The sequence below is a fragment of the Neoarius graeffei genome, chromosome 4, assembly GCF_027579695.1.
Source record: "Neoarius graeffei isolate fNeoGra1 chromosome 4, fNeoGra1.pri, whole genome shotgun sequence".
In the NCBI taxonomy this organism is placed as follows: domain Eukaryota; kingdom Metazoa; phylum Chordata; class Actinopteri; order Siluriformes; family Ariidae; genus Neoarius; species Neoarius graeffei.
In genome coordinates, this window is record NC_083572.1 from 48,076,785 (window position 1) to 48,098,695 (window position 21,911).

At 42.4% G+C, this 21,911-nt stretch overlaps 1 protein-coding gene and 1 long non-coding RNA gene across 3 annotated transcripts in view; one reads left to right on the forward strand and one right to left on the reverse strand.

The window, feature by feature from the left end:
* The first annotated feature begins 1,480 nt into the window (after positions 1-1,480).
* LOC132884384 (uncharacterized) lies at positions 1,481-2,102 on the forward strand. Its single transcript, XR_009654451.1, has 2 exons — positions 1,481-1,761; positions 1,876-2,102. It is a non-coding gene; the product is annotated as an uncharacterized LOC132884384 (long non-coding RNA).
* A 12,548-nt stretch (positions 2,103-14,650) lies between these two features.
* slc38a3b (solute carrier family 38 member 3b) overlaps positions 14,651-21,911 on the reverse strand; it is a 145,382-nt gene continuing 138,121 nt past the window's right edge. For both annotated transcript variants that reach the window (XM_060919294.1, XM_060919293.1), the window contains 4 exons: positions 20,756-20,880; positions 20,420-20,564; positions 15,418-15,521; positions 14,651-15,169 (listed from right to left, as the gene is read on the reverse strand). In XM_060919294.1, coding sequence (XP_060775277.1) covers positions 15,065-15,169; positions 15,418-15,521; positions 20,420-20,564; positions 20,756-20,880 — 479 coding nt within the window. In that variant the 3' untranslated portion in view covers positions 14,651-15,064. The remainder of the gene's footprint in view (positions 15,170-15,417; positions 15,522-20,419; positions 20,565-20,755; positions 20,881-21,911) is intronic.

Consider the following 21,911-nt stretch of genomic DNA (forward strand, 5'->3'; position numbering starts at 1 on the left):
AAAGAATGTTGGTACTAGTTTACAACCTTGCTTGATGCCACTATTATACTCAAAAGACTGGGTTAGTTCACTATCAATCTGTATATAGTTTCTTGATCATTCTTATGCAGTTTGGCAAACAGCCTAGCTTGCCAAGGATAATGAAAAGCAGCTCACTACTGACAGTGTCAAATGCCTTGGCAAAGTCCACAAAGGCTATGTATAGACTATTGCGTTGCTCCCTGTTTTTTTCCATCAGCTCTCAAAGTGTAAATATTTTATCTATGGTGCTTCTACCATTACGATACCCTGACTGTGACTGGGGGTGACTACAATTGTGACAACAATTGCTGACACCATTGTTCTGCCAGCAATTGTAGCCTCTGCAGGATGATGTCTGCAAAAACTGTTCCAACAATGCTCAGTAGTGATATGCCTCTAGTTTCCACACTGACTTCTGTCACCCATTTTGAACAGCATGGTGATCATTGCATCAACCCAATCCAAAGGAATTATCTCTGTGGCCCAGAAGATGTTGAAAAGGACAAGTAGGAAGGATCTCAAGTGACTTCCGCCATACATGAATACTTCAGGGATGATACCATCAAAGCCTGGACTCTTTTCTAATCTGGTGTTAATAAGAGCTTGATCCAGTTATTGTTCTTCAATTGGATGGTCTATTGGTTTGATTATCGGGAGCTGCTCTATATCACCAACTACGCTGAAGTCGATGTCAGATGATTGATTAAATAATTCACTGAAGTGTTCAACCCATCAGTTCATGATGTTATCAGGGGCAGTCAGGAGCTCACCTTTTTTGGATCTTACTGGATGAGAGCTTCTAGATCTAGGACCCTGTACGGCATTCAAAGTGGCAGAGAAGTCTCTATGATTCTTTTCCTGAGAGTATTGCTTTGCTTCTTCACCTCTTTGTTGGAACCAGTTATTCTTGAACTCTCTCATGTGCCTCCTCAAAGTGTGCCTAACCAAATTCTTATCTTTAAGCAAATTCTGAATAATTTTATCTTGGTTATCAAATCAATAATTCTGCACCCTTTTCTTCTGCCCAAACACATGGGTAGCTGCATTTTGGCATTCTGAAGAACTTCTTTGAGTTTAAGCCACACTTGCAACCCACCGTAAGTGTTTTGGACATGCACAGGCCACAGGGTTTGGTAGCTTGCAGCCGTGCCGCAGGGTTGCGGTGAACCCGGGGGAAAGTTTGGGGGAGGAGTACAGGCAAAGTACTTGTCAAGTACAGGTTGCACGCCTGACTTCCTCAAGCTGTGGGAAAAATTGCACCGTTAGCCCATGGAAAGCGTATATCTGATGCACGTGATCAGTGTGTGTTCAGTGAGTGTGGAGTGCGTGTGACTTGCATTTTACCAGTTTCCTGTGCTAGGAGTATGGGCCGCACTTGTGAAGCATGTGTGACGCACGTGATTAGCACATGACAACCACTCATAACTTGCATGTGATGCAAGCCAGAAGTGGGTATAAAACCAGCGTGTCTGCAGCATTCTGCATCTGTCTTTTGACTGAAGAACATTGGATATTTTGTGGGAAAATTTTGAAAATTTTCAGTTTAAAGTTTAGGAAATGGGACCCAAGAAGAAGTGAACAAAAGTGAAGTAATGCAGCCTGAAAAAGCAGAGGGGGAGGAGGAGGAAGTATTTGATGATGATGGTCGCAGCACCGGCGAGCCCTGCACGGACAGGGAGAAGTATGCTGTGCCTTCAAGCCGGCAGAAGGCACAGCACCCTGCCAGAGGTATTTTCACAGGTAAATACTAATTAAACCTCTTGCACTATAATACACGTGGTTTAAACATTAATTTTGGTATCTATATGCTTATGTAATTAATATTATAAATGCTGATTTTCATGTATGTTTCAGCTAATGACGCCCAGAAGTGAGGACATTGCATACCCATCATCACTGTCAGGCCATTGTGCCATGCTCAGTGATGAGGACAAGGACATCTCGACACCCTGTCCCACCATTAAGCAGGAGTAGGAGCAGGACAGTAGCTCGGAGTCAGAGTGTGTTTCAGTGCCCAAACTGTTGGGCTATTTAGTTGGGATTTTTTTTTACAATGTAATAAAATGCGTTATTCCCTTTTACTCATGTTTTATTATTTGACGTTTGCATGGTAAATTAACATATACTCAAATAAAAACAGCAAATGAGGTGGTCTTCTTCCCTTCTACAATGCTACATGCTACATGATCTGCTCCTTGGCTCCTCCCCCAATACATATATACTCAGAGTCTTGCCCGTCATGTCGCGTGCAGGTCGCGTGCACGCCACACATAAGGGTAGAAAGTGAGATGTACTTCTGTCTTGGGGGCTGCACAAATAGCAAGTGTGGATACTTGAGTAGTACTTCTGAGGCATGTCACTCGTACAATGACCATGTGTCACTTGTGCGTCTTACTGTCATCGTAAAAAGCCCCTACTAGCTGTGCTGCTGACTTGATTCAGGCGTACAAAAGGAGTACGGGTCCCATACGTAGTGTATGCATTCTTGATTTTTCGCAAGACCCGTAGAATTTGCATGTGCAGGACCAAAAGTGTCCACAGCCAGTCTGTGACCTTCTACAGCGCTGAACACACGCAAGTGTTGCACAAGTCTCAAGCATGGTTTTGCCAAATTTTTTACCATAGACCACCCATAGTAGCACGTACAGAGGGTTGTGAGTGAGCCTTTATCAACATCAGCACTACAAACAGACAGCTTCTCATCTAGAAACTACTCTAGCCTTGCTTTCCCGTCATCATCCAAGCATGTCTCTAGCTTCCTTGAAGGTCTCGTACCTTTCCTCTTCCGCTTTATAGAGAAGAGATACTTATGGCCCTTTTCCACTACCCTTTTTCAGCTCACTTCAGCTCGCTTCAGCTCACTTCAGCCCGACACGGCTCACGTTTCGACTACCAAAAACCAGCACGACTCAGCTCGTTTCAGCCCTGCTTAGCCCCTAAAACTCGCACCGTTTTGGAGTGAGGCTGAAGCGAGCCAAGCCGTGCCGAGTGAGGCTGGGGGCGTGAGCAGACACTCCCCTGTGCACTGATTGGTGAGGAGGAGTGTCCTCACATGCCCACACACGCCCCGCGAGCGCGCTGGGATCTGTAAACACCGCAAACCCGGAAGAAGAAGAATTACGAGAATTTCTGAAGCCTTATGCGCCTCGCCTCATCTATACGCTCTTGCCAGTATCTGTTGGCATTGTCGGTGACAACAAGCCACAGCACCAAGACCAGCAACACTAACGACTCCATGTCCTCCATGTTTATTGTTTACTATCCGGGTCGTGAGACTACCGCTTAAAAGATCACTGAATCAGTGACATACAGAGCATCGTGGACGAGTTCGCGGAGCGCAAGGCTCGTCGTATGCCCTTCAAATAATGCGCGCAGTAGGCTATTGATGTTTTATTATGAGCCATGTACAGTATGTCACCTGTTTTTTTGTTTCTGAGTTACATGTTCGTTTGAAGGACTTAATGTACAAAATAACATAGTTGCACCCCGTAGTGTTGAAATTGGTAAACACAGTGCATTCAGTGAGGTTTGCACCGCCCTCCTTTTATTTCTGACTCTTCCTGTCACCGTTGCAACCTCTGAGCGCTCATTCGTATGCCCTTCAAATAATGTGCGCAGTATAGGCTATTGATGTTTTATTATGAGCCATGTATAGTATCCTAATGTTTTTTGTTTCTGAGTTACATGTTCGTTTGAAGGACTTGATGTACTACTAAATAACATAGTTGCACCCGGTAGTGTTGAAATTGGTAAACACCGCAGTTGCGGACATTTTGTAGCCTAAAATGATGTTATGATAAGCTTTAATAAAGGGCCCGGTCATTTGCCCCGCCCCCGGCCCGGCTCTGACTTGTTCCGCCACTGTCACTGATGTCACTGTTTGCGCTGCTTAACGACATCACGTGACGTCCACCCACTTTCGCTAACTCCACCCAATGTGTCCACCCACTTCCAGCCAGCACGGTTCAGCGCGGTTGTAGTCGAAATGCAACTCCAACAGCCCCGCTCAGCCCGACTCAGCTCGACTCAGCACGGCACGGCTCAGCCGCGTTTGTAGTGGAAAAGCGGCATTAGACACTAGCAGCTTATGATCAGTGAAACAGTTTGCTGATTAGTTGACCTTTGTCACTGCGATATGCTGTTTTGCAACTTGGTTAACCAATACATGGTCAAGCTCATGCCAGCACTTAGAATGTTGGTGCTGCCATATGTTCTTTAAAGTATCTTTCAGTTTAAATATTCTGCCCATTATACTGTACTTAGCTGAGACCTGCTACAGAACTCTAAAAGCATAAGAGCATTGGAGTTCATGTTTCCAACCCCATGTTTGTGGATGACGTTTGTCCATGATTTCCAGTCTTTACCCACATAAGCATTAAGGTTGCCCAAAATTATGAGCAGGCCATCTTCAGCATCATATTTTATTGTTTTATTTACAATTAAAACAATAAGCGTTCATTGTGCCGCAATGTAAATACTCTGTAGGGGCCTTTATATGAAGTTTTGGACCATGTCATATGCCATGTCTGGTCTCCATGGTTGGCCTGTGTCTTAGCTAACATGATGGATCATGAGCAGATTGGCCTTGGCCACACACCTGTTATCAACGTTTGCCACAATTCACTGGATAGAGCACTACATTCCGAGATACACTGCCCAAGGACCAAATACAGACACACTGACTACTGTCAAAAGTGTGGTCTTCCATATGTGGTGTGGGTAGACAATGCATTAGCCATTTTGTTGCTTGAATTTGACTGCAGCTATTGACCCCTCTGTGATGGAGCTGATCAAAACCTTGCTCAGTGGGACACCTAGGCCAGGACACAAGTTGGCTCTCTGCCAGTCTGACTGTGCCAAGTATGGTTGGCAACAGTCTGTGCTGCTGGAGATGTGTAAAACATGTAAACACTGTGAAACCTACTCTGTGTATCAGGGTTGCCCTTTGGGTCTGTGACAAAAGAAGCCCTGGAAAAATGGGCATAAGTTACTGAGACTAGAAATTTCAGAAATGAATTTGGTTGGTGGGTCATCAGCCTGCAGATAAACTCAAAATACTACAGACAGAGATATGGACTTGTCTCACTGACAATGGCACAAACTCTAGCTCACAGGAGACACAAGGTTTTTCTCATGAATGTGGTCAATCTGGCAGAGTGCTTATTGGAGGGAGATTGTCACTATGGGCATATGGACTAGGGGGCAGTGTGGTGCCACAGAGGCCTGGTGTGAGAGTAGTACATATCAATCAGCTGGAAGTGTGGGCAGTCTATCTACCTCTCAAATGGCCTGTTCAGACAATGTAATGATCCTCAAATACATTAATCACCATGGCAGCATGAGGTCACATGGCCCTCACCACTTTGTACAAAAGATCATCAGATGGGCCTACCCGCTACAGTTTCACAAAGAGTATTTCACTTGCTGTAACAGTACAATGGTGTGTTGGACATACTGTCACGATGCCTGGACAAGTGGTGTCTGCACCCAGAAATGGTGTCCCAGATTTGGGAAAAGTTTGGCAGGGCACAGGCAGATTTCTTTGCCAATGCCAAATTCACTTATTGTTGGATGTGGTTCTTCTTGGTGGAGTTGGAGAGTCTTCTGGTTGAGGATGTGATGGCCCATTACTCATCTCACTGTCTACTGTACACATTTCCACCTCTACCAGTGATTCTACACACATTATACAGAATTCAGCAATCAGCCCACTGAGTCCTGCTTCCTGCTGAGACCTGGTTCCTGCTGCTGCTCTCCCTAGTGGTCAAAACACCTTGGAGGCTTACTGCCTGATTAGATCTGTTATCTATCCGTAATGGATTGAAAGATTTGGCATCCTCAGACAGGTTTGCCTGCACCATTGGGTTGGGCCTCCTGGAGTGCACGCTGAGACACTCCTGAACATAAGAGAATGAGAACCTAGTACATGGGCCTGGCATGCTCTAAGATAGGAACTGTTGGTGTGCAGTGTTGCTGTGAATTGTTGGTGAAACCCATCTGTATTGAAGACGTTCATAATGGACATTGCAGTGCATCACAGAACCACTGTTAGACTCTCACTGAGGGCTAATAAACATTGCTACATACCTTTGTACACTATGACTCACAGTTGAGATGATGTAGGATCCCACACTTGTACTGGAGTCCATTAAAGCCTTTCCCATGAGCCCATGTAGAATGATGAGCTGAAATGGGTCTTTGACAAAAGGAGTAGAAGTGCATACCCCATCAATAGGCTCATCTTGCTTGTATTGGTGGCCTGATAAGTGACCTTGTATTGAACCTGATGTTTTTGTCCAAAGTTGCAGCACCTGCTTTTGTTGACCAATCATTTGGCTACAAGGTGGAGGACCTGCTGAGCATTTCTTGTTATGCCCCAATATGTGCCATATGGTACTATTTGAATCAGATGTCAGTGATTTAACCAGCTACTAATCTGCCACAGAGGGAAGGCCCAAGCTCCCCAGTCTAAACAAAAGTTGGTCTACTGGGTAATTCACATAATTACCTTAGCCTACAAGAACTAGATACCAACACTGCACCACTATGTCACCCTAGGGGGAGCATCTCCACCTTATGAGCATTACTTAGTGGCATAGCACTCCAGAAAGTCTGCACTGCTGCTATCTTGGTATCACCATGCAACTTCTCTAGATTCTGTAAGGTTAACATTGCCACACTTATGACATTGGGAGAGGCAGTCATCTCTAAACACCTTTACAGGCAATGGAATGTGTTTCTCATGAGATTGTAATGTTATTCCGGTGATATTCATTGCCTCTGGCAGTTAGGAGGGGTGAAACTAGTGGCAGCTCATCCACAGGAGCAAGTGGGTATATTTTACTATATATCAGTCATTCAGCAAAAGTCCTTGTTCCCAACTCCATTCATTTTTAAATATGCTGACATACTACTTACCTCTTTTGAGTGACAAGTTATTTAAAAAATGTTGCTATTTGACAAATATAAAATGTTCCTTTGATTTGCCTTCTTAGATGGTGCAAAATCACATGTTGGCATACTCACTGCTCCATTTAGTTTCCATAAAGTTATTATTGCACTGAGGCAGGGACTACACTGCCCCATGTTTGCTCAATTAACATTTTTTCAGTGTCGGAGGAGGAGCTGATTGAACCGTTAATGGGGAAGCCAGACTGGGCTTGTTTTAAATACAATACATTTTCACAAAGCCTAAGTGCATACAGCACATCTATGTGTTTGTCTTTGCCAATGGCTAAATTTATGGGCTAGTTTCAGGCCCTTGTGTGGGTTTTTTTGTGATGTAATTGGGCTGGAAATTGTACTGTAACCTGGAAACCCTGGTTAATGATATTAGCTCTTCTGCATGAACCTTGCTGGTAATGGAAAACACAGTTGAACAAAGGTATATCTAAAACTACTCAAAATGTGCTACTAGACAGTATGCTGAACAATTTTATGTTGCCAACTTTCAACCAACTTCCAACTCTGCCTAATGCAGAATAATTCTAATAATTCACTACATCATAAGTGAGATTGCCTCTTGACTTAATTTTGTTTGAGGTTATATGATCCTGCCCCACCAAATTATATGATCATGCACAGCTGCTGGGTGAAACAGAACTCAACTTACATATGTAACTGTTTCTATAAATACTGGATAACCACCAAGGTCCTGTCATTCAAGACCGTGCACATTCGCCAGGAACTTGGCAAGAAGATTTCAGAGAAATGATGACCATTGATCATCATATTTTTTAAAATTAAATACTACATCATACACTCACTTTGTGACTTTGTTGAAGGTCTTGGCGTTTGTGTGCACATGTATAAGAAAGTATCCAGGTCAAATTTCAGCACCCCCACCACCACTACCACCGCCGGGTATGCACTGTTCATGGTGCAAGGTTTTTGCATACGAAACAAGCATTTTCAGGTATCTCATATCACCATAGAAAAGGATCAAACATTTTAAATGCCCCTCTGTGGTATTCATCTCATCATCTCATTATCTCTAGCCGCTTTATCCTGTTCTACAGGGTCGCAGGCAAGCTGGAGCCTATCCCAGCTGACTACGGGTGAAAGGCGGGGTACACCCTGGACAAGTCGCCAGGTCATCACAGGGCTGACACATAGACACAGACAACCATTCACACTCACATTCACACCTACGGTCAATTTAGAGTCACCAGTTAACCTAACCTGCATGTCTTTGGACTGTGGGGGAAACCGGAGCACCCGGAGGAAACCCACGCGGACACGGGGAGAACATGCAAACTCTGCACAGAAAGGCCCTCGCCAGCCATGGGGCTCGAACCCGGACCTTCTTGCTGTGAAGCAACAGCGCTAACCACTACACCACCGTGCCGCCCCCCTCTGTGGTATTTCCAAAAAAAAAAAAAAAAAAGACAACAACAACAACCATGAGTTAGGAACAACTAAATTGTTTTTATTGCTAAACTAAAACCAGTTCTGCTATTTACACTGTACAAGCTTGACAGGCATAAACACAAGCAGTGTTTTACCACCACATAGCCACAAAAAAGACAATAATCATGGGTTCATGGCATTTAACATAATCATAACTAACAATGGGGTAATTGTATGGGATAACTGAGTGGCTGTCTGAGACACTGAAAACTTATAATGTTAAAGCTTTGGTATGAGCTCAGGCTTCCTGATGGGCATTAGCAGTTTTTGGTTAGATGAACAACAAAACAGATTTGCAGTCTATAGACAAACGACCCCAGGAAAAGATAAAATAGGCCAAATAAAATAACAATAGCCACACTGTCTTTCAATATTACATGAAAACTAAGTGGCATAGTAAATTAATCAAATAACTCTTTCCATAAACTCTGTTCAGGCAAGTAAACAGACAGACTCCTTAATTATGTCATGTCTGTAAGTCACTTTTACTACATAAAGTACAGGCTGAGAACAAGCTAGCAGAACAGAGCATAATGCTAATACTCAAGGGCTGTGTTGGGAACCAGTGACCTATGTTACACTAAAAAACAAATTAAGGTTTGTATATTTAGTATTGGATTTTAAAAATAGAACATTAACTGACTAAATTATATTGGGTCATTCATCATTATCTTATCCACAACTTATCTAAATTCTTCTTCAACATTATAAAATACCATTCAACCCAATTTTGCAATATACCACTTTGCGTGAAAGCATTTGTATGGAAAGAGCTATAGCCATTAGTTTATTTTTATAGCATAGTCTTGATCACACTGTTTGTGCGACTTTAAATATCTTGCACTAAAACTTTCAATATGCTGGTTTCGGTGAAACAACCTAAAGGTTTCAAGTCATAATATGGACAATAATAAAAATTAAAACTCGTTAGCCATTCTCATCATCAAGGACTTGCTGCTGCCCCAGCACAGAAAGGCCAGTTGACATCAAATATATTTCAGATACGGTTACACAACTACCACTAATCATATAACATTCAAAGACTTTACTGAGAATGTCAATAAGGCACAAGTCACATTAAACAGCTCAAAACTGCACAGGTACAGGAAGTACAGTGGAGGTGAGGTTTTGTTTAATCCATATAAAATACACACACAAGTTAGTCAAACATAACTCTTATTCTGTCAGAATTCATGAGTATAGATTCATTAACGATCTTCACACATTGAGCCATCAATATTTACAAGATACTTCTTCTTAAACCTTCTGCATAAATCACTTATTTCATTTGAATACTGAAAATGATTATATGGTTAAATACAATCTACACACTTTTGTGGTTCAAAAACTTACCTAAAGACTTAAAAAATATTTCATACATCAGAATAAATATTTCCTAACTTACTGGTTATGAATGTGGGAATCTCCAATCTGTCGTCCCATATTGTGCACTTCGCAGATACAAAAGGAACTTTTAATCTTCATGAGGAATAGTACAGTTCCCAATGTGATAGATTTAAGGTGACTTCAGCACCACAGACCTGTTTTTAACAGCAGCTGATATTGGTCTTTATTAGGCCCTGGTCACACTACAGCTTGTGATGGGTTTGCGAATACTCGGCGATGAAAAATTGGTAGCATCACCACCAATCGTGTGATGCATGGTGAATGTTCTCCGAGCTTCGCGAGTTGTTTTTTGGTGTGTCTCTGTCTCGTGAGTGGCCAAAAACGTCACGAAAAATTTCAATGCATGCATTGAAATTTGGTGGCGATGTTTTGTCGACAAACTAAGCAGTGAATGCTTGCAGATGGGTTTGGGAATATTTCCTGAAGCTCAGGGAACCTTCGTCAAGCCTCTTGACATGTATTTGTCTCGAACACAGCAGCTCGTCAGAGCCTAACCATCGCCGAGACTTGAAAAGTGCATTTACATTCGGGGATCCTTCGGAGCACGTTGGGACCAAGTCATTATGGGAAACACGTGATGCTGATTTGAGTGCAATCATCACACCATTTTCACAGAAACTTTATAAATTATTCTGTCAGGTATGCGGCGGTAGACACATGTAGGTGCAGGAAGACTGTTTATTATCAGGCATGATATTTACAACCCTGATTCCAAAAAAGTTGGGACAAAGTACAAATTGTAAATAAAAACGGAATGCAATAATTTACAAATCTCAAAAACTGATATTGTATTCACAATAGAACATAGACAACACATCAAATGTCGAAAGTGAGACATTTTGAAATTTCATGCCAAATATTGGCTCATTTGAAATTTCATGACAGCAACACATCTCAAAAAAGTTGGGACAGGGGCAATAAGAGGCTGGAAAAGTTAAAGGTACAAAAAAGGAACAGCTGGAGGACCAAATTGCAACTCATTAGGTCAATTGGCAATAGGTCATTAACATGACTGGGTATAAAAAGAGCATCTTGGAGTGGCAGCGGCTCTCAGAAGTAAAGATGGGAAGAGGATCACCAATCCCCCTAATTCTGCGCCGGCAAATAGTGGAGCAATATCAGAAAGGAGTTCGACAGTGTAAAATTGCAAAGAGTTTGAACATATCATCATCTACAGTGCATAATATCATCAAAAGATTCAGAGAATCTGGAAGAATCTCTGTGTGTAAGGGTCAAGGCCGGAAAACCATACTGGGTGCCCGTGATCTTCGGGCCCTTAGACGGCACTGCATCACATACAGGCATGCTTCTGTATTGGAAATCACAAAATGGGCTCAGGAATATTTCCAGAGAACATTATCTGTGAACACAATTCACCGTGCCATCCGCCATTGCCAGCTAAAACTCTATTAAACTCCATTTTAAATGAGGGCCAAGGCTCATTTAAAATGGACTGTGGCAAAGTGGAAAACTGTTCTGTGGTCAGACGAATCAAAGTTTGAAGTTCTTTATGGAAATCAGGGATGCCGTGTCATTCGGACTAAAGAGGAGAAGGACGACCCAAGTTGTTATCAGCGCTCAGTTCAGAAGGCTGCATCTCTGATGGTATGGGGCTGCATTAGTGCGTGTGGCATGGGCAGCTTACACATCTGGAAAGACACCATCAATGCTGAAAGGTATATCCAGGTTCTAGAGCAACATATGCTCCCATCCAGACGACGTCTCTTTCAAGGAAGACCTTGCATTTTCCAACATGACAATGCCAAACCAGCCCTGTGATGACCTGGCGACTTGTCCAGGGTGTACCCGCCCTTTCACCCGTAGTCAGCTGGGATAGGCTCCAGCTTGCCTGCGACCCTGTAGAACAGGATAAAGCGGCTAGAGATAATGAGATGAGATGAGAGACAATGCCAAACCACATACTGCATCAATTACAGCATCATGGCTGCGTAGAAGAAGGGTCCGGGTACTGAACTGGCCAGCCTGCAGTCCAGATCTTTCACCCATAGAAAACATTTGGCGCATCATAAAACGGAAGATACGACAAAAAAGACCTAAGACAGTTGAGCAACTAGAATCCTACATTAGACAAGAATGGGTTAACATTCCTATCCCTAAACTTGAGCAACTTGTCTCCTCAGTCCCCAGACGTTTACAGACTGTTGTAAAGAGAAAAGGGGATGTCTCACAGTGGTAAACATGGCATTGTCCCAACTTTTTTGAGATGTGTTGTTGTCATGAAATTTAAAATCACCTAATTTTTCTCTTTAAATGATACATTTTCTCAGCTTAAACATTTTATATGTCATCTATGTTCTATTCTGAATAAAATATGGAATTTTGAAACTTCCACATCATTGCAGTCCGTTTTTATTTACAATTTGTACTTTGTCCCAACTTTTTTGGAATTGGGATGGAACAAAAACAAAACACAAACGAAACCAAAAGCAAAACAGAATGCAGTGTCATAAAGCAGAGTATTTAACCGGAATCGTAAACATGGCTAGAAACAAACATGACAGTGATAATGATAATACTTTGCAAAGTCTCTGTGAAAACAGCGTCCTTATATGCATGTGCTGACTGTGCTCAAATCAGCATCAGATGTTTCCCATAACGACTGGGTCCCAAGAGCGCACACAACGTGCTCTGTGAGCGAGTGCGGCCGCTCGAGCTGTGCCAGACTCAAGTACGCAAAGGTGTGACAATCAAGTATTCGCCTGCCGTGTGACCACAACTTTTAGCTTGCCTGTATATTGCCATGCATCGCCAACAAAACGCCTCACTTTCATCGACAAGCCATCGTAAAGCATCGTGGGCTGTAGTGTGACCGTAGCTTTACAAACACACTCGTGTTTTTCATATGAACTATATCTGGGACATTAAGTAACATATTTTCCAATATCTTCATTCGTGAGGAAATTGATGAATTGTTCTGATAAATTTGGGTACTTTTTGTTTGTGAATGTGTCTATATAATAAAAAGAAAATCACATGTTGGCTTGAAGATGTGAAGTTTTATCTTCTCATGTTGAAAAACTCATATTTTGCATACGAAATACATCGCAGATCTGAGCGACATATTTTTCGATATTTCACTCCAGTGACATAATTTCCAGTGTTTTCTCGCTAACTAGATGCATATTGTCAAAATGATGAATGTCAAAATTAAAAAATTTTTGATTAACTTGCGGTTTTTTTTTTTTAATGTGTCCACATAATATAAAGAACATTACACGGTGGCGCAAAGATATGAAGTTTATCTTCAAGTAGTGAACATATTTCACAAATGATTGTCGCGAACATACAATTACACCACCATATAATATCTTCTATATATAAACACACATGCATACACTTCTTATATTCAGTGTTAACAATTCAGAGCATGAAGGAAAGGAATGCTCAGAAAGCTCTACAAATGAATATTCTGTCTTTTGGAGAAGCTACTTCCAATGCGTAACTGCAACTAACCTAACATGTCACTCCTGCAGCTGACTTAAGGCCATTATTAAAAAATGTTCTGTTTCCAGTCCACCGGCTGGGTGAGTGCCGTTTGTGCGGTTGAAATTTTTTTTTTTAACGCCGGTTTTTCGACATTTTTTTCGGGTTCGTAAATCTAAAATCGAACTTGACATTTACACATTCCCAGGGCTTTCCACTAAGGCTCATACTAGCCAGCCATGACAAATAAGTAGCCAGCCGGGGGGAGTAAACACAAAATAAACTCCTGTGCATGCAGTTCCCAGGATTAAATGTATTTTCCACAGACCATTTATTTATTCACTTTACTCAAATACAAAGTAAAATGGCAGTAAATCTGCTTTCTTTTCTTGCGTATTGCATCATGAGGCGTTCCTGGCTTGTAAATCTCTTATTTTCGATGCATGACACATTCACGCAGCTGAGCATGCTATGAATTAACAACGACAACGGTCTGCAGTGGCGGCTGCACAAACACTCAGCGAACATTTCTCCATTTGTGTATGAAAATACACTCCAACCACTCAGTTTGGTTTCATTTACAGCCAACGGTGTCTTTTGATGCCAGCACGTAATTGAACGAGAGAAGACTGGTTTACCGGAGACAAAATAAGCGTCATCTCTGCTTCTGTTCCCTCCGACACACTACTGCCTCCGCCGAGTGCCCGCGCACTCTGAACTTCAGCTCTGCGCATGCACCGTGGGGCACAAAAAAAAAATGGCAGCCACCATGAAGGAAGGAGATCCGGAGTTTTCAAACATTTGCTTAAGTGTGAAATCGCAAAATGGTATTCTAGCGAACAACAAAATAGTAAAGATTCAGAAAAACAAATCATTCAGTGATCAGTGATTTTAATAGTGTAATTTCATCCGAACTAGGCCTAACGGTCGATTTAGAACTACAAAAAGTCCGTGTGTCGGACATTTTAAGTACCTTTGTAAAAGTTTTGCAAATGTTGCAGTCAGCATTTAAAATGCTAACTTAAAGTTTTTGTACAAGTTTCAGTTGATTAAACTGTCATATTTTATTAAATGTGTCTGCTTTTGTAATAAAAAAGTACTGAAAGAAAAAGCAAACGCAGCATTGTGATTTCTTATCCATCCATATAGTAAAAAAAAAATCCCTCCCTCCCGACTGAAAATTTTTTTGCTCACCCGGTGGACAGGAAACGGATTTTTTTTAAGGATGGCCTAATCAAAAAAGTAAAAAAAAAAATCTGTATTATTATTATTATCTTTGCTACTGTAAGTATTACATAATTTTGTTTTATACAGAGTTAGCTGTAGATCTGCGAGAATAAAATGAAGTGCTTTGAACTGAGAGCGTGTGAAGTAAAAGAAGAGTAGCGCATTCTGAAAGGCAAGTGAGGATTAAAAAAAGATATTGAATCATCTGAGTCTGAAGCCTGAAGTTTTACCCCCCCCACGGCAAGTTGCAGTTTCTCCTCAAACATTCCCAAGTCTGTCCTTAAGAGCCTTCCCTTCATCCACTAAAATTTCATTTCTATTTTAGCTTCCCTGATTTATTTTTTATTTTATTTTAACTGTGCTGATTACCTGGTTCAGGTGTGTTTGGTGCTGGAAAAGAGAGCTACACTAAAAGAAATAAAAATAAAAAATTAAAATTAAAATGTGCTTCAACTGAGCCTCGCTCAACCTGCTATATAACAGTAATTTTTTCGATACATTCCCACACGCATGGACACACACACACACACACACACACACACACGTGAACTGTCCTCTAGTGGCCACCAGCAGAATTGCTGCTTCCTGTAGTCCAGTCGATGATGATAAAGGTCAAACTCATAGTCATAAACAGCACACCCAAACCAGCAAAACATGCAGCCTGAAAGACATACAACACACACAGAGAGAGAGAGATTTTCATCTGCTGTTTGGTGATATGCTAAAATTTGTCTAATCTGCAAGCTTTTCATGTCCACAATCTGATTATTTCCATAACCAGAAAACTACAAATGGGTTTAGAAACATGAGTAAAGCAAATATCAGGGTTTCCTAAGAAACAGTGAATCATACTGTAACTCTTCTTTCAAAACACATGCTCTTCAAACCGGTCACTGAAAAGCAGCTCACCAGGATTTTGGGTGTCGAGCACATAGGCTCATCATCTTTGGGGACAATGCGGATATAAAAGACAGCAGGGAAGATGAAGATGAGGCAGGGAGCAAAAGTAGCACCTGAAAGACAAAGAGGATGACAGATGATAAGCAGAATGTGTTTCTTTTCTTTTTTTTTAAAACATGAACACATGGAGAACACAATTATGATACATCAGCTTTAAATGCAAATAAAAATACAAATTATAATCACACTCATAACCAACAAGGACGAAGAAAGAAAAAAATGTAATTGTATAAAGAATTTTAGTAATATATCGGAATCAAAAACAACTTATTGACTGAGAAGAACAAACAACCATGTCCTCACTACGTTCTACAGAGGTGCTATAGAAAGTGTTTTGACCAGCAGTGTCTCAAAACACATTTATTATCATATTGTGCAATAACTCCCGAATGCAGCAGCACTCCAGAGAGTGGTAAGGACAGCTCAGAAAATCATTGGGACGTTTCTCCCACCTATACACAAGCTGTACCTGAAACGCTGCCTGAACCAAGCCACCAAAATAACCAGAGATTCCACCCACTCCGGTCACGGACTGTTTACCTTTCTACTGTCTGGCAAACACTACCGCAAAATGAGGTGTAAAACTTCCTGGCCAAGCAGGAGCTTCTCCCCACAGGCCATCAGACTCCTCATTTCCCTTTAAAAATAAAAACATGGGCGCGTGCACACACACACACCTCATCTCAAGCCATTTTTATGAATATTCAACTGTTTACATTTCTTAAGAGCACTTTATTAATACATATCAGTGTCAATGTTTACATTATTTATTATCACATTGTGCAATAACTCCGGTACTGGAATAAAAGGTGTGATAGTTATTTATTAGGTCTGTTTGTCTATTTATGTCTATGTGCAATATTTACTAGGTTTTAATTTGAATAGTTATATCCGTTATATATTCTGCTGTGTGCTACTTGTATAGTCTGAATGACAATGAAGTTCACTTTTACTTTGATATCAGAAAAACTGTATTGTAGACAACACCAAGCTTAACTATTATAGAAATACGTTCAGCCTGCATATTCAAGGGCTGTTCCCAGTTGTCCTTTCTGGTACAAAATCAGGAACACTTCCTGAATGCAATCCTTTGTGCCCTGACGCACAGCTCATTTTTATAGGGAGTGACGGAGAAAATATTGACTTAATGTCTCTTTCATCCTCAAAACCAGTAAGAGGTCCAACAGAACCAATTTCACCATCAACAGCAAATATGAATACACAGAGTGAAGTTTAAAAAGCATACAGTGCCGTACAGGGAAAAAAAATCCACGTTTTGTGTGGCTGCATAAAGTATAAATCTAGAACTCATACAACCCCAATTCCCCAAAAAATTGAGACACAGTATAAAACAAATAAAAACAGAATGCGAAGATTTGCAAATCATGGAAACCTTATATTTCCGTGAAAATAGTATAAAGACAACATATCAAATGTCAAAAGTGAGAAAGTTTAGTGTTTTTTGAAAAATATATGCTCATTTTGAAATTGATGTCAGCAACACATTTCAGAAAAGTTGGGACGGGGCAACAAAAGACTGAAAAAGTTGTGTAATGCTAAAAAGAAACTAATTTTGTTAATTGGCAACAGGTCAGCAACATGATTGAGTATAAAGAGAGCATCCCAGAGAGGTGGAGTCTCTCAGAAGTAAAGATGGGGAGGGGTTCACCGCTCTGTGAAAGACTGGGTAGGCAAACAGTGTAACAATTTAAGAATAACGTTCCTCAATGTAAAATTGCAAAGAATTTGGGGATCACATCATCTATGGTACATAATATCATGAAAAGATTCAGAGAATCTGGAGAAATCTCTGTATGCAAGAGACAAGGCTGAAAACTGACATTGGATGCCTGTGATCTTCAGGCCCTCAGGTGACACTGCATTAAAAACAGACATGTCTCTGTAGTGGAAATCATTGTATGGGCTCCGGAACACTTCAGAAAACCATCGTCTGTGAAAACAGTTCATTACTGCATCCACAAATCCAAGTTAAAACCAGATATAAACAATATCCAGAAACACGGCCACCTTCTCTGGGCCCGAGCTCTTTTACGATGGACTGAGGCAAAGTGGAAAATTGTCCCGAGGTCTAACGAATCAAAAGTAGAAATTGTTTTTAGAAATTATGGACACCACGTCCTCCAGGCTAAAGAAGAGAGGGACCATCCAGCTTGTTATCAGTGCACAGTTCAAAAGCCAGCATCTGTAATGGTATGAGGGTGCATTAGTGAGTATGACATTGGTAGCTTTTACATCTGGGAAGGCATCATTAATGCTGAATGATATATACAGTGGGGCAAAAAAGTATTTAGTCAGTCACCAATTGTGCAAGTTCTCCCACTTAAAAAGATGAGAGAGGCCTGTAATTTTCATCATAGGTATACCTCAACTATGAGAGACAAAATGAGAAAAAAAAAATCCAGAAAATCACATTGTCTGATTTTTAAAGAATTTATTTGCAAATTATGGTGGAAAATAAGTATTTGGTCAATAACAAAAGTTCATCTCAATACTTTGCTATATACCCTTTGTTGGCAATGACAGAGGTCAAACATTTTCTGTAAGTCTTCACAAGGTTTTCACACACCGTTGCTGGTATTTTGGCCCATTCCTCTATGCAGATCTCCTCTAGATGTTTTGGGGCTGTCGCTGGGCAACACGGACTTTCAACTCCCTCCAAAGATTTTCTATGGGGTTGAGATCTGGAGACTGGCTAGGCCACTCCAGGACCTTGAAATGCTTCTTATGAAGCCACTCCTTCGTTGCCCGGGCGGTGTCTTTGGGATCATTGTCATGCTGAAAGACCCAGCCATGTTTCATCTTCAATGCCCTTGCTGATGGAAGGAGGCTTTCACTCAAAATCTCACGATACATGGCCCCATTCATTCTTTCCTTTACACGGATCAGTCGTCCTGGTCCCTTTGCAGAAAAACAGCCCCAAAGCATGATGTTTCCACCCCCATGCTTCACAGTAGGTATGGTGTTCTTTGGATGCAACTCAGCATTCTTTCTCCTCCAAACATGACAAGTTGAGTTTTTACCAAAAAGTTCTATTTTGGTTTCATCTGACCATATGACATTCTCCCAATCCTCTTCTGGATCATCCAAATGCTCTCTAGCAAACTTCAGACGGGCCTGGACATGTACTGGCTTAAGCAGAGGGACACGTCTGGCACTGCAGGATTTGAGTCCCTGGTGGCGTAGTGTGTTACTGATGGTAGCCTTTGTTACTTTGGTCCCAGCTCTCTGCAGGTCATTCACTAGGTTGCCCCATGTGGTTCTGGGATTTTTGCTCACCGTTCTTGTGATCATTTTGACCCCACGGGGTGAGATCTTGCATGGAGCCCCAGATTGAGGGAGATTATCAGTGGTCTTGTATGTCTTCCATTTTCTCATAATTGCTCCCACAGTTGATTTCTTCACACCAAGCTGCTTACCTATTGGAGATTCAGTCTTCCCAGCCTGGTGCAGGTCTACAATTTTGTTTCTGGTGTCCTTTGACAGCTCTTTGGTCTTGGCCATAGTGGAGTTTGGAGTGTGACTGTTTGAGGTTGTGGACAGGTGTCTTTTATACTGATAACGAGTTCAAACAGGTGCCATTAATAAGAGTAATGAGTGGAGGACAGAGGAGCCTCTTAAAGAAGTTGTTACAGGTCTGTGAGAGCCAGAAATCTTGCTTGTTTGTAGGTGACCAAATACTTATTTTACCGAGGAATTTACCAATTAATTCATTAAAAATCCTACAGTGTGATTTCCTGGATTCTTTCCCCCCATTCTGTCTCTCATAGTTGAAGTGTACCTATGATGAAAATTACAGGCCTCTTTCATCTTTTTAAGTGGGAGAACTTGCACAATTGGTGGCTGACTAAATACTTTTTTGCCCCACTGTACATGTTTCAGAGCAATATGCTGCCATCCCGGCACGGTGGTGTAGTGGGTAGCGCTCTCGCCTCACAGCAAGAAGGTCCGGGTTCGAGCCCCGTGGCCAGCAAGGGCCTTTCTGTGCGGAGTTTGCATGCTTTCCCCGTGTCCGCATGGGTTTCCTCCGGGTGCTCTGGTTTCCCCCACAGTCCAAAGACATGCAGGTTAGGTTAACTGGTGACTCTAAATTGAGCGTAGGTGTGAATGTGAGTGTGAATGGTTGTCTGTGTCTATGTGTCAGCCCTGTGATGACCTGGCGACTTGTCCAGGGTGTACCCCGCCTTTCGCCCGTAGTCAGCTGGGATAGGCTCCAGCTTGCCTGCAACCCTGTAGAACAGGATAAAGCGGCTAGAGATGATGAGATGAGATGAGATGCTGCCATCCAGACAAAATCTTTTTCAGGGAAGGCCTTCCTTCTTTCAGCAAGACAATGCCAAACCGTTTTCTGCACATATTAAAACTGCATGGTTCTGTAGTAAAAGAGTCTGGGTGCTAAACTGGCCTGCCTGCAGTCCAGACCTGTCTCCCATTTAAAACATTTGGCACATTATGAAGCGCAAAATACGACAAAGGAGACCCCGAACTGTCGAGCAAATGAAATTTTATATCAAGCAAGAATGGGACAACATTTCCCTTCAAAACTACAGTAATTGTTCTCCTCAGTTCCCAAATGTTTACAGAGTGTTGTTAAAAGTACAGGTGATGCAACACAGTGGTAAACATACCCCGTCCCAACTTTTAAAAAATGTGTTGCTGACATCAAATTAAAAATGAGCATATATTTTTTAAAAAACAATAACATTTCTCAGTTTCAACATCTGATATGTTGTCTTTGCACTCTTTTCAATGAAATATAGGGTTTCCATGATTTGCAAATCAATCATCGATTCTGTTTTTATCTACAGTTTACACAGCATCTCAACTTTTTTGGAATTGGGGTTGTATCATTTCATTAGCAGCGTGCTCTAACTGGACCTTGGCGATCTATGTGGATGAGACGTTCGCTTTCTGTTGTGACTGAAAGACTCACCAAGAATTCCGAAAATGCCGAGGATGTTCGGTGCAAATATGACAAGCATATTGATGAAGGTGAGGAGGGTGATGGCGATGATGATATGACGGAGCCAACTGAATGCCTTATTGGGGAAGACCATTTGTTGAATGGCCCTGCGCACCTTTTGTGTGCACAATCACAAAGGAAGAAAACAAGATTCAGATAAAATAAAGACTGTGAATGTTATACAACATGCACCAGCATTTTCACTCATTTCCAAAAGAAAGTATGATCTGAGCATGAGATAGATTTTGGGTGCAGATGAAGCGAAATGACATGAGTGTGTTCAGGAGATGCTGTGTGTATACTCACAGGGAACAGCACGATTGGTACAGTCAGCATGACAGCTGTGAGCACAGCCAATCGCACGCAGAGGATCAGAGTGTCATAGGGTTCAATCCTGCTGTAGGTGTGTAGCAGCTCTGCCTCCACGTTTTCTGCAAGAAGAGTGCACAACGTGGAAAAATGCTTATTTTTGCCACAAGCAGCTGTTTCAGGTTCAGTCTTGAAAGGCACCTTAATTCTGATTAGTCAGATGTTGATTAATTTTCTACAACAGCACGGCTCGGACGACAATTCAAATCACAGGTTTATACACTATTAATGTCCTCTAATACATTGTTTCTTTAGTAATGGCTCATTTACAGGGTGTGGCAGCGGGGGCATGGTCAAGCGCTGGTCTGTGACAGGAGGGCGGAGTCAGGGAAGGTAAGTGGCAGAATCACTACACCTGATGTCAATTAACCTGTGTTTGTGTGTGTCTTCCTAGTGACCGCGCCCTATTTAAGGAGGGAGAGCGTAGAGCAGGGGAGCTCATCCCCGAACCAGATGCCAGTCGTGTGTGTGTGTCTGTCTAGTTAAGAGTTGTTCACTGAAAAGTGTGGCAATAAAACCCCTATTTCAGAACCTGATCTCTGTCCTGCCGTCCTCTGCGCTCCACCCACCCATACAAACTGTTACAGTGGTGCCGAAACCCGGGACGTGGAGCGCAGCAACCGATCAGCCCCATGGAGTCCTCCCCGTTCGCCAAACTGGTCCACGCCCTCGCCACGGCCCAGCAAAGCCAGCACCAGGCGCTAGTCTCCCTCCGAAAGGAACAGGAACAGCGGTTCGAGGCCCTGGTGCTGGCCCAGCAAGAAGATCGTGAGGCGTTCCGGCACCTCCTCGCGTCGGCGGGGTCCACCAGCGCTCCCACCACGGGCCCGTCCCCCCTCACCCTAACCAAGATGGGCCCGCAGGATGACCCCGAGGCATTTATCATGCTCTTCGAGCAAGTCGCGGAGACCTCGGGGTGGCCGATGGAGCAGCGCGCGGCGCGCCTCCTCCCCCTGCTAACGGGAGAGGCGCAGCTGGCCGCGCTACAGCGCCGACCACCGGCTGGCCTACGCGGACCTCTGCCGGGCCGTCCTCCAGCGTGTGGGGCGCACCCCTGAGTAGCAGCGTCAGCGCTCAGTTCAGAAGCCTGCAT